A 12,964-nucleotide genomic window follows, 5' to 3' on the forward strand; every position below is an offset into this window, starting at 1 on the left:
GAGAAGCAGTAGTGAAGGTATATACTTCTGCACCTGTATTGTCTGTTTTCTTCTATAAACATGAAGATCTCGGCTTAGAAAGAGATCAGGGTACACTTTTCACCAAACAAGATTCTCTGCTGGTACAGAACAGCTTTTACCTACATGTTTTACCTGCAGTCCTGTTTAGCTTTACTGCTGATTCTACATCCATAAGGGATTTTAACTTTACCTCTTAAATGTGCTGTCTTTTTAAAGGGACAAAAGAAATACCAGATCAATCTCAAGAGTCATTCAGGGCCTATCCATGTGCTGCTCATTAATAAAGAATCCAGTTCATCCAAGCCAGTGGTTTTTCCAGTTCCTCCACCTGATGACCTCCTGCAACCTCCATCTCAAGCTGCAGCTTCATTGCCTTCCTCTAAACATGCAGGTCCTCAGAACTTTCAAGAGTCCAAAGACCTGAGTCAGGGGGAGCCCCTTCCACAGACACCAGTCACAGATATGCCAACAGGTAGGTGCAAAGAACCCTTTTCCCTCACAGGGAGTGGCTGGGAAACTAGAGTACGCAGCAGTGAGCATCATTGTTCCCAGTATCTAAACCCTATAACCTTTTGTGCCCACTAGGTATGGGGGAATTCTGAGCCTGTTCAGCAATATGTCAAAGTCTGCTTCTAGTGCATAAGAGTGTCCATGCTAGCATGTCTGTTGGAGACAGGACACAGCAAAAAAGCCTGCTGCTATTATGCTGCACTCTTATCATACATCCAGATTAACCTCCTGCGGACATGCCAGGTTTTTCTATGCATTGACAGGGAAGGGCTCTGGGTTGGTGCCAGGATCAAGGTAGCCCTTGGCTAAGGGCTTTGGTGGACCTCCCAGACTCACGGGGGAGGCTTACCACAAGTGCAAAGGCAGCCACTTGGCAGCTGTCTTTTAAAACTAAGAGTTCAGTCCCCTCATCCCATTGCTGCATCACTGGCAATGAGCAGAGGTGGTTTAAAAAAGATGGCCACTAAGGTTGACTGGGCCACTGCCCTGCCCTGGCAAAGGGGACAACTTCCCAAAGGGAGTGATTCCAGATATCCTCCCCATTAATGAACAAGCTTCCTCCATCTCAGGAGCTGTTGCGGGGGGGAGTCCTTGGAAGAGATTATAACAGGGTAACTCACTCCTCCATCTTCCTGCTCTCTCCATCTACAAATGGGAGCTTTCTTTCTCAGAGAATGCTCTCATCTGCAGAGGGGAGAATCGGAGAGAGCTGTGATGGAGCGACTCTCCCATCCACAAGAGTCATGCTTTTGCTGCATGGGCAGGGCTCAGCCAGGGGCCTTTCAGTGTACCATACCAGTGCCCAAGTTGGTTGACACCAGGCCTAAAGAGAGCACACCCTACAGCCAGAAGGTGTGTGCTTGAAGAATATCTGTCTGATTGCAATAATATAGCCGTTCTGTTTCTAACACACACTTTCCCTCTGCTAATAGACACCAGCTTGCAAGAGAGCCCAGCTCCTGAAACCCTCTATACCAGCATTCCAGATTCGGAGCTGTATGACAGTCTTGTAACAGAAACCACGCCTAGCTCAAATACCTGTCAGTCGTTCCTTTCACTGGATGTTAACAGTATTCTCAAGCCCAACACATTCGACATAGCAAAGATGGACGAGTCTGGAGGTAAAGAAAATCTTTCTTTTGAGGTTTGTTTTTTTAGGAGCTGGGGGAGAGGTGAAGGTTGCTAGGGACTGGAAACAGAAAGCTGCTTTAATTTATCATTTTAATTATTAAAACATAATGTATATGCAATCCAAAGAATAATGCTAACTAAAGTAATCCCCCATTCTTAAGGCAGCTGTTCATGGTGGATCACGTGATGCACAAGGGTAACAGAGCCAGAAGACATTGCTGCTGTGTACATGGGAGCAGCAGTGCTACTGTCCTGATGGACATCCCCCCAGTCTCTCCCACTGTGGCAAATGAGAGCTTGTGCTGCTGCTTCCGTATAGACAGCAGCGACTGTGCCAGTGTCTTCTGACTCCGTTGCCCTTGCACATCATGTCAGCCATTATCCGGAGGCCAAAAATGATGCTGTTCTTTCAGTGCCATCCACCCATGAAAATAATATTACATATGCTTAACATTAGCATAACACATCTGATTCAACAGAGCTTACATTCAAGACCTCCTGCCTTAGGGTTTCATAAAAGATCTTGCTTCTTCTAGTGTTGAATAATTGATGCCAGATGTTGTCAAGACACTCAGGCTTCCTTACCTGCTTTGCACCAGTTCACTAGCCCTGCCAGCAACTGCTTTGGTTCTGTTACAAAACAGAAACAGCACCACATACCCATCATATTTGACTACGTGGCGTTGTCCCTGAAGATAGACAAAGCTCCCCCACATTGCTCTTATTCTTAGACAGGAAATGCCCTTTGGCTGACTTGTGCTCTCGTGGTGGCTTCATTGTGCACTAGGGCAATGTAGCAAGAAATTGGTCCAGTTGCTTTAGCAACAGATTGATGTCATCTTCTCTTCACCAAGAAATCGTCCTATGGGGGCTCTTTCTGGTGAGGGCACACAAATGTTTTCAAAAATCAGATCCCCTCCTCATTTCAGGTGGGCTCTAACTTATCACATACAGAACATTGCAAGTGAGCATAGCAATCTCAAGACAGCCAGATTGCACTTAGCATTCCACTGTAATTAATGAAACAGGCATATAAAGTTGAGGGTCCTTGGCTATTTGAAGCTTTTTGCAAGAATAGGCACATTAATTAAATTAAATTAAATGCTTCAAAACAGGGTTTAAACTATGGTTCATTTGAGGCACTTATGCTTTGAAACCTTGTTTTGTGGAACAAGAACAGAGAAAGTGGATGCTGCAAAATAATATCTCCTTCTGAAAGTTGTTCCACTTCTGGAATGCAGACTAATTTGTGCAATTTTTGTGTGTGAGAAAGCAATGAAAGTGCTACTGTAAATCTGGAGCCATTTGACACTTTGTATTCAGCTGCAGATATGGCACTGTGTCAGCTGTGAAGAGCCCCATTTGTGCATGATTTCACTGCCTACTCCAGTTCAAACCTTGCCTCCAGTTCAAATTTGCTAGGTGTCTGTAGACAAGCCACTATCTTCATCTGTTCCACTTTTGGAATGCAGACTAATTTTTAGTCAACCCCACCAGATAATCATCTTCAGTGTGGGAATAATGGCCTATTCTGGTTACATTACTAATAACGGGAAGCATTTTGCACGTTCAAAAGCACTATAGAAATGTGATATAGAGGTTAGGAGACAACTTAATAACTGTCTCCTTACTGCCCCTTCATGGTGCCTTAAAGGACTGATGGGGCTAATTGCACACAAAACATTTTTTATAACTGAACTGGTGCACATGCACACACCTTAGAGCAGTGGTTCTTAATATGGGGTGTGCCTGATGTTTCTGAACTGCAACTCTCAGCACCCCCAGTCATTGTGGCTGGGGATGCTGGGAGTTGTAGTTCAGCAACATCTGGCACACCTCACGTTTAGAACCACTGCCTTAGAGGGAACGATGAACTGAACCTCCTTTCTTGTATGTGGATACCTGTAATATGAGACCAAAATGTCAAGCACAAAGTAGATTTTTGTTTCACTGTGGTATTTATTCACTTTCATGACATGTTGGAAGCCCAGGATACCATTACAAATAATGTAAATAACTTTAACTAGGTTACCTGTTTACTTGACAAACTGCCAGTGCTAGTTAGAAGAATGAGAGCCTTGTAACGCTGTTCCAGTTGGTAGCTGACAATGTAATTACTTAGGCAAATAGTCACAAGTGTTTTTGTGTTCTTAGGCATAATTAACAGTGATATCATTGATGAATTGATGTCCTCTGATGGTAAGCTTCTCATATTTCTGTTGTTTTGAAGATGTGTACTATCTTGGGTTCACATGTTACAATTACAGACAAGTAGCAGTCTAATAGCAACCCCAGAATCCTTTCCAGCCATCCATTCCTTCGTTACTGCTTTGGATGGTAATTCAATTGGCAAGATTTCATGCTTTTCCTGGTTGATTAGGAGGTGGGCGTTTCTTGCCATTTCTATTCTATGCTTTCCTAATCTCAGAGAAAAAGTAACATCCTCCCCACCCCCCCACCGACATTCATTGAAAACAATACTGGGGGGTGGGGGACCAGTGTTCCTTCCAAGAGAGATTCCCAGATGTGGTTGACTACAACTCCCACAATCTCCAATCAAAAGCCATTTCAGCTGGGGATTCTGGGAGTTGTGGTCAACATCTGAGAATCTCTCTTAGAGGGAACAGTGGGGGGATGCCAGCTAGAAAGGACTGAAGGTGAAGGAATTGTGTGAGGGTCATATGTTGGAAATAGCTATTTTATTTACTTTTGTGTAAGACTCTTGGGAAACAACAAACAAGGGAGTGGTAGACACGGAAATCTCGTGCAAGCTTTTCACACATCACCACAGTTTTAACCAAGACCCAGTAGAGTCCAAACTGCTTTTGTATATACTGTGGCCCCATCTCCCTTAAGATCTGCCAAACTGTGTGTGTGTGTGTCCCGTCTTACAATGGTGGTTGCTGTAGTATTACTATGACTTGATGCTGGAACTACCTGCTGTACAAATAACAGCATGTAATACTATTCAGAAGCAATAAGATATACATTTATTTACATAGGTGCAGGATTGTATTCTAATTTAGTAAAGAATGGAAGCAGAAAACAGATTAGCCAACTAAAAGTACCCCTAATGCAATACAAGCAACCACCTATAGCATCCAAATTTAAGTATTGGTTTCACACTCTCTGGGCATAGACTCTTCTTCTCCGCCACCCCTTCAGATATTGAATCAGTAGTGGGGAAGGGGGTGAATTTTGACACCCTTGCCCCAGAAGTGCAGTCTCAATGGAAAATATGTCCCTGAGGATTGCACAATCCTCAGGGACATATTTTCTGGTGACAAGACAACTTCCAGGAGGTGTGCATGTGCGCACACACACCCCTGTGCTGCAGAAGTCTAGAACTTCATCTCACCCAGCACCAGCGCTTTGTTAGGATGTTTGGCCACTGAAGTTGGTTTCGGGTTTCCATTTTCTTATTCACTCCAGCTGCATTAAGCAACCTGAATAAGGAACTGAAGCTTGCACACCTACGCATCCTGAAACAAGCTTTGAGCTACCTCAGCCAGTCTCCTAATGGCAGGAGTGTATGTCCACAATGAGATGCCGTAGTACAGTGTCTGATCCAGAGCTTTGTTTTTGTGCAATATGGTGCTCCTAAATCAACACACAATCTCTGCCAAACTCTGCCAAATCATATACTGCTGCCACTAAAAGACTCTCCCTTAAGATATGTGCTATCATCAAGTCTGGCTCAAAGCTATCTCTTTAGTGGAAGCTGCTATCGGAAATGACTCTCCCCAACCAGTATGTACATTCACATGGATCTGGAAGATCTGCACCCTAAAATAAGCCACCCTAGATTATATTTATTTATTTAAAATATTTCTATACCACCCAAAACTTGCATCTCTGGGCGGTTTACAATTAAAATCATTCAAAACATTAAATCAATTAACAATTAAAATCATTTAAAAGATTAAAAACATTTAAAACCCAGTATATAGTGCCACCACCAAGAAACGATGCTGTAGTATGATTTCCAGCCCAAAGCTTCACTTTCATATTCACAAGCATGATGCTCCCATCTGAATAAGGCTCTTGTAATTATTTGGTCTTATAATAATTCAGTTATGATTAAGAAGCAGAAGGTAATCAATGGAGTGTCCTGCCAAAAGCAGATTGCCTGGCCCTTCACTGCTTGCCTTTTGATAAACATCCGAAATATTTCCCAGCAGACTTCTTTAGGCATCGTTATGTTAACTTGATCTCTGACTGCTGCTGATTTGTAATCTCTTAATGTATTGTGTTAAATATTTGTTTGCTGTGTGTGTGTGTTAGAAAGGTAGGATATAAATGCTGAAGATAAAGGTTCTATTTATGTTCCTTCTCATGCCTATTGAGTGGAATCCTGATCAAGGGAATCAAAGTTGATCTTACAGAACAGCACTCTCAAACTATTTTATTTGCTAAATGCGTATCTCCTTGCATTTGTTTTAACAAAGCAACCAAGAATATAACTGTTTTTACATTGTGGATTACCCGATATAAAATTCATTCACTGTGGCTTCATTCAGTATACCTGCTTCTACCTTTCTAGTACACACAATACAACATGCTGCAGCCCAATCCTGTGCATGTTTACTCAGAAGTCAGTTTCACTATGTTCAGTGGGCTTTCTTCCTAGTAAGTGTGCATAGGATTGCAGTCCAGATATTATTTTTCAGGATGGAGAACAGGTTTGGTCCTTTAATGGGCACAGCTACAATACAGATGGAGTCAGACTAGTGCCCTGTCAGAGGAAACTTCTTAAGTGAACAGAAGGTGCTTTGGGCTCACCAAAGACCTCTTCACAGTGCTTGTGGAAGGGGTTCCTGGTTCTGCAGATGGAGCACTGCTTTGCAAAAGGTGTGGATACTGCCCAGTCTTGGTCATCATTTCTTAGAACACTTCCTCTGTTGCATTAAGCTTGCCTCATCTTGTGGTGTTCCCCAATTCCATCATAGAATCTGGATTTCATTTTTATGAGATTGTGGAAACAAACTGGCTTCCAGTGCTGTAAGCTTTCTTTCTCCCACTTTGTACCTGGAAAAAGAAATTACAAGTAACATTTTTTTATGCCTGGAGCAGAAGTATGGACATTGTGTTAAAAACCCATTCCTCTTGTAAACGTAAAACAAAAACCTACCAGGATTAGATAACCTATTGAATGAATTTAACTGCGAGGATTGAACTGTATTGCCACAGTGCCTTAGTAATACCATCAGTTTTTCTGAGCTAAAGAAGAAGAAGATATAACTAACAGTCCCAAACAAAACCTACTTCAATAAATAACTTGGGTTCACCAACCAAACAATTACACCAGCTGCTGTAATTTGTTCTTTTCAAGGTAGCAAAACTAGCTATGGGGTCTAGTATCTATCCCTTTCACCAGTCCTTTCATGTGTCAGACCAGCCTTCCAGAAAGGATGATGGAATGTGGCAGCAATGGCTCTGGTGTAGCTAGTACCAGAAGGAATGAGGCAGACTATTCCAAGTGCATTCAAATCTACTGCCCAACAGCCTGTGTACCTTATTTTCCTGGATCAAAGACTAGGCCCCCCCCCCAAGTTCTTGGATGTTGGTATTCAGTGGGGGGATAGTCTTAATTTCAGAGTCCTTTTTCTTTGGGGTAAATAAAGGTATAACCCTGTATTTTTAAAGGGGTAGTCTTAAAAACTCATAATTTAAGACTACTCCCTTAACAATGATTAAAACAATTTTTAACTAAAATTCTATTTTGGTAAATACAGTACTTATGTTAATTGCAAGGCCATGCCCTCTACTAATAGGATGTCAGTTCCGCATAAACTAAGATGCTCTTTGCTCTACAGTTTTTCCTCTCTTACGGCTTTCCCCTACTCCTGGTGATGACTACAGCTTCAACCTGGACGACAATGAAGGAGTCTGTGATCTCTTTGATGTGCAGATACTGAACTACTAGATTTGATGCAGCCAGATTGCCTCATCTACCTCTAACTATATATTTGTAGACTTAATTTCATAATGCAAGTATATTTAAATAATGAATGTAAAATGTGTGTAGTTCACAATGCTGGGTGTGCATTTGTTTGTTACTTTGAACAGTTTCTAAAGTCAAACTGAAGTGCATTTTTAATGCTGTGCAGGGGGCTGGTACTCTCAAACATACAATAGCTTAGTACAGTTAACTGAAAGCCCCGGTTCATTATTTGTTCCATAGGAACCAAAGTTTAATAGTGCCCCTACTTGCTTCCAGTAAAGTTATCTAGACTTGCCACTTGAAACAGATTACACATTCTATTTAGATCTGGCCACCTGTAAGTCCAACATTCATTGTAAAAATGTGTCCCAAGTCTTAACAGCATCACTGCCAATTGTAATATGATGGGCATTGCCTAAGGGATGCCATGTTGTTTCAGTGAGCACATTTTTTGCGGAGTGCCTTCTTTATTAGCACTTTAAGTTTCTCTCCCCGCCCCCCCCCCCTTTTTAAAAACTTCTGACATTCCATATTCCTAGATCTAGGAAAGTACTATTTGTAGTTCGTATTAAAGAGTGCCAATGCTTGTACATTAACAAGATTTTTTAAAAATAAACTATATAAAGAGTTGCTGTTTATTGATATACCAGGAGCTACGACGCTGGCACGTAGGCATATGTGTTGCACTACAACTGTGATAGCAGGTTGGCAGCAGCATCCACGTTAGCTGGTTCACCTTCCAGGGGCTTTGGAATCTGAACAAAAAACACATACATGTATATTGTGAAGGAGTATTCTAGATGCTAAAGATTTCTCCTGCTAGAAATATCAGCTCTATGCAGAGTCTTGTTCCTCAAAACTCTTAATACAGTTATTTCATTGCACATTGAAGCCTAGAAGTAGCAGACACTGAGCAATCTTTCTTTGCTAGAATTCAGCAGCTGAAAATGGAACACCTTAAGCCTTATTCACTAGTGATGTGCCCGGACCAGTCCGGAGGCCATTCTAAAGGCCTCAAGATCGGTCCGGACCTGGGCGGTTCAGGGTTCGGGTGGGGGGTTGCTTTAAGAGCGGGGGGAGGGTTTACTTACCCCTCCCGCTGCTTTCCCCCTCTGGCGCCCATAGTCCCATCCTGCAGCCCCTTCCCCCGTTACACTGCTCAAGGCTCCCAGAACCCAGAAGTCTTCTGCGCATGCACACATCGCGCGCACGCAACTATCTCCTAAGGCGGGGGGGGGATGTTGCGGCATAATACCTAAGGAGGTATTGCGGTGGCGGCAGTAATTGGGGTGGCAGGATACCTCCCTGCCGCCCCTTTCCCCCATTCCACTTCTAAAGGCTCAGAGCCTTAGGCTCCCAGGACCCAGAAGTCTTCTGTGCGCGCTTCATGTCTCAGTGACTTGCGCACATGCAGAAGACTTCTGGGTCCTGGGAGCCTAAGGCTCTGAGCCTTTACAAGTGAAATGGGGGAAAGGGGCAGCAGGGAAGTATCCTGCCACCCCAATTACTGCCGCCGCCATCGCAATACCTCCTTAGGTATTATGCCGCAACACCACCACCACCCCGCCTTAGGAGAGAGTTTTAAAAACGTGAAGCGTGCACGTGTAGAAGACTTCTGGGTCCTGGGAGCCTTGAGCAGTGGAACGGGGGAAGGGGTGGCAGGGAGGTATCCTGCCGCCCCAATTCTAAAGGAACTATGGGTGCCGGAGGGGGAAACCCTCCCCCCGCTCTTAAAACAACCCCCCACCCCAGTGCCGGACCGCAGTTCAGCGGTTCCATGCACACCCCTATTATTCACACTTTGTTCACCTTGTAATCTGTTTACAGTGAACCTGTACACAGTTACTCAAATTATGCTGAATGGCGGTACAGTAGTACATTCTCTAGTGATACTCTGCATTTGAAAGAGGCAGGGCCCAAATTTGTTTTTAAAATGAATGCAGGTACATAGGAGCCCTCTTCAGATGTTATTGAAGGGGGGGGGACACCTGCGGGCAGCATCCCTAGAACATGCCGGCTAATGCCAACCCAGTCATAAGCCTCACCGCCACAATGCAGGAACAAGAGCTGTAAGTGTGAAGAGATTCTCCCTGTGATCAGAAGGCTGGTGTGCCCAATAGGAGGTATGTATGTGCAGACATCTGTACACATGTACAGTGTCTGAATAAGGCTTTATCACTGCAAAAGAGATGCATTGCTAGTGGCACTATATATGTGGGCCCTACTAGAAAACCTCTAATGGAAAAGTTACTTCAAATACAATCACAAAGCTTGAAGTTTCAGGATGCAAGAGTCAACTAGCCATTCTTCCTGTGCCAATTTTGTTCTGGAATGCAATTCGCAGTTAGGAAGTCTTCTAGCCAAAGGCCCCTGTGTGTTAGGAAAACCACGAGGACCCTTTTTCTTCCTCCACAGGAGAACAGTAGATGCAATAGTATTATAACATAGTATTACTGATTAATACTTAGCATTATTACTGACTAAGAAAAGGGTTTCAGACCGCTACATAGCTAAAGGATGTATCAGAGACAGAAGCAATATTGCATTTTGCTTGGGTCAAGAATTCAAAAGGCAGATGTGAATCTGTTTTTAATACAAATTAATGATAATTACCGGGCAGTTCTTTGGAGAATCTAATGAAGGGGCTTTGGACAATTGCTGGACTTCTTTCTGTACTTCTGTAAATACCTTATTCACCAGATTAACTTTTTCAGCATTCACAATGTTGATCTATCAAAAAGAAAAAACACACATGTACCAATCAACCTCTTTATTTCAGTCAGTGACCAGCATGAGATTAAAACAAACGTAAAAGAGAGGACAATCAAACTTCAATTGCAAACAATAACACCAGATAAATTTTTAAAAGTCATCCTCAGCATAGATCAGGATACTAAAAATACTACTAAAATAATTGGAGATAAAAGAGGCAGCAGTATTTCCTACTTATGAGGCTATTACACAAAATCAAAACTCAACCAGTTGCCTTCTCGACTCCTAAATTTGAGGGGGGGACACATGTACAAGACTTCTGTATTTCAACATGAACCACAAGTCTTCAGCATCTAACAGCTCAAAATACACAATATGTAATACTCTCAAATTATTTTGAAGGGAGAACATGCTTAATTTGAGTTTCACTAAAACATATCAAAAGTTTCGTAAATAATTTGATAGACAAAGCTATAAGTTACCAGGAGTAGCAGTTGTACATAATGGCTCTGCTTGTTGCTTATGGTAAGGAAGGAGGTCTCTTCCAGAAACGTGGGAGATAGAACATTCAATTTTGGGGAGCAATTTATAGCATGATGATTTTGTTTCTGAAGAGAAAGGTTTCTCCTATTAATCTCCCTCATCTACAATAGGGGGTGAGAGATGAAAATCCTGCATGTACAATGTACTACGTAACTTAATCTGACACAAGCAGTCACCTTTTCAGGTAGGTAGGTGGTGGAGTAAGTAAGAAAAGCCTCATATGTTCTAAGAAAATACCCTACATTTATGTTTAAGAAAAAGCTATTGATAACCACAAGTCTGAAATAGAAGCAAACTTGGTGAAAAAGGAAGGAACTGGGTTTCCATTGTCTTGCTATTTCCATTGTCTTGCTATTTCTAGGCCAGTGTATTTTTTTAAAAAAAGTTTACTTTTATATCCTCCTCTTCCTCCAAGGAGACCAGATGGTTATGTTTCTCCTCACAACAACCCTGTGAGGTAGGCTAGGCTGAGAGCTACATGACTGGGCCAGAACATATGCCCTAGCTAGGTTTGGTTGCTATGAAGCACAGTGCAAGCTACATATTAAGATGTTCCCAATCAGTGTTCCCTAAGGCATGTGCACACTCACAAGTTTTTTGATGTCAGCTCAGTTAATTTTAGATCCTGCTCAGGTTGAATTAGGCTCAGGTTGAATCAGGAAGCCCCCCTTTTGAACACACATGCTCACATACTGTCTTAATACTGCCGCTCAGAACAAAATGAAGAATTTGAAGCAATATCAAGACAACTGTTTCCATACCAACCTTTTTAAGACTGGTTGTCACTGGCTTTGCTTTATGTTTAATCTTCATGATTTTTTTGTTGGCCACCTGAAAGACATTCTTCTGCTTTTGACCTTTTGCCTTGTTCTTGCCCATTGCCTAAATTATATACAAAAACATTTGTTTTGCCAGTCTGTTACTGCTCCCTTTCAGCAATTCAGTAACATGGTTGTCCTGCTACAATAAGGTCCAGGCAGATGCTTGACTCTCTGGGGCAAATAAGGCTGCAGTCCTAAGCATGCTTATTTGGGAGCAAGTCCAATTCGGGTATCATATCGGGTATGTACACAAGATCGTACAGCCGCAGCATCTGTCTGGACCTTCGGATAAAAGGTGCGCAGACGGGGGCAGAGGTAACACTCCAGCGCTGCCCACGTTCACTTCTACATGTATGAAAGCGTGAACAGGGTGTCTACCATTCAAGCAAAGTTCTAGGACCACGAAGGAATCCGGTATACTACCCACGAGATTCTAGAGCAGCGCGTCTTACCCTTGGTTGCCCAGATATTGGACTACATCTCCCATCATCCCCAGCCACAAAGGCCATGGCTGGGGATAATGGGAGTAGCTGCAGTCCAACAACATCTGGGGGCCCAAGGCGAAGAAACCCTGCTCTAGAGAAACGTATCACCCCAACAGGCTTGCAGATAGGCTTGCCAACCCTCACGGGGCCTCCAGGAATCGGCAGCCGTCTGCAGGTAACGACTGAAAGCAATCCTGGATATTCTATATTGCGGGGAGAAGATCTCCAGGAACAGCTTCAGTCGGAGTGGGTAACTGCTTGCAGAGATTGGGCACCAGCCCACCCCCAGCCACGAACTGGAGCAAAACACTGTCCGTCGAGGCCATGTCTTCGCCTTAAAATCCCCGTGCCCATGGCTAGTTTTACCTTTCTCTCCCCCTCTCCGTACGCGGAGTTTGGCCAACCTCCCACGCACAGCCACGCTCCCAAACTCACAACCTGGCGCTCGAAGCAGCTGCTTCCTGCTCGGCTCCACGTGCGTCTGTCTGCGCCTCTGCGCGAGCGCTCCTTCGTCATTGCAGCGCGCCAGGGATTCTAGGTCAAAGCGCGCGGGAGGGCACGCCTCCTGAGCGACGCCCCGCCCCTGCTCCTCTAAACTTTGCCCCGCTGGAAAGCTTTGCTTGCAAGGTGGTGGCTTCTGCCTTTTGCTGTTTAGAGGCTGTGCAAACTCGGCGCGGGATTAGCGGAAGTGGTGCGGAGTTGCTGCTGCTAGAAATCCTCGACTCGGTCTTCTAATAAAGTTGCAGTTTCAAACTACACACTTACTAGGGAGCAAGTCCCATTGAGCAGCACCGGGG

The 12,964-nt window shown here is 43.6% G+C and overlaps 2 protein-coding genes across 5 annotated transcripts in view; one reads left to right on the forward strand and one right to left on the reverse strand.

Annotated features, from left to right (window-relative positions):
• The window catches only part of E2F5 (E2F transcription factor 5), a 19,929-nt gene extending 11,693 nt beyond the window's left edge, over positions 1-8,236 (forward strand). For both annotated transcript variants that reach the window (XM_053244475.1, XM_053244476.1), the window contains exons 6-9: positions 238-493; positions 1,464-1,652; positions 3,817-3,861; positions 7,479-8,236. In XM_053244475.1, the coding sequence (XP_053100450.1) occupies positions 238-493; positions 1,464-1,652; positions 3,817-3,861; positions 7,479-7,588 (600 nt within the window). In that variant the 3' untranslated portion in view covers positions 7,589-8,236. The remainder of the gene's footprint in view (positions 1-237; positions 494-1,463; positions 1,653-3,816; positions 3,862-7,478) is intronic.
• On the reverse strand, positions 3,602-12,694 carry RBIS (ribosomal biogenesis factor). 3 transcript variants are annotated; one of them, XM_053244478.1, is made up of 5 exons: positions 12,603-12,694; positions 11,627-11,743; positions 10,220-10,336; positions 8,254-8,361; positions 3,602-6,690 (listed from the first exon to the last, which is right to left on the reverse strand). In XM_053244478.1, exons 1-4 carry the CDS (start codon positions 12,681-12,683, stop codon positions 8,293-8,295), a joined length of 384 nt encoding a protein of 127 aa, XP_053100453.1. In that variant the 5' UTR covers positions 12,684-12,694; the 3' UTR covers positions 3,602-6,690; positions 8,254-8,292. The 3 variants fall into 3 exon arrangements, with proteins under 3 accessions (XP_053100453.1, XP_053100452.1, XP_053100454.1); XM_053244477.1 differs by having other exon boundaries at positions 12,534-12,683; XM_053244479.1 differs by having other exon boundaries at positions 12,606-12,675.
• Between the last annotated feature and the right edge of the window lie 270 nt (positions 12,695-12,964).

The sequence above is a fragment of the Hemicordylus capensis genome, chromosome 4 (genome assembly GCF_027244095.1).
Source record: "Hemicordylus capensis ecotype Gifberg chromosome 4, rHemCap1.1.pri, whole genome shotgun sequence".
Taxonomy (NCBI): Eukaryota; Metazoa; Chordata; class Lepidosauria; order Squamata; family Cordylidae; genus Hemicordylus; species Hemicordylus capensis.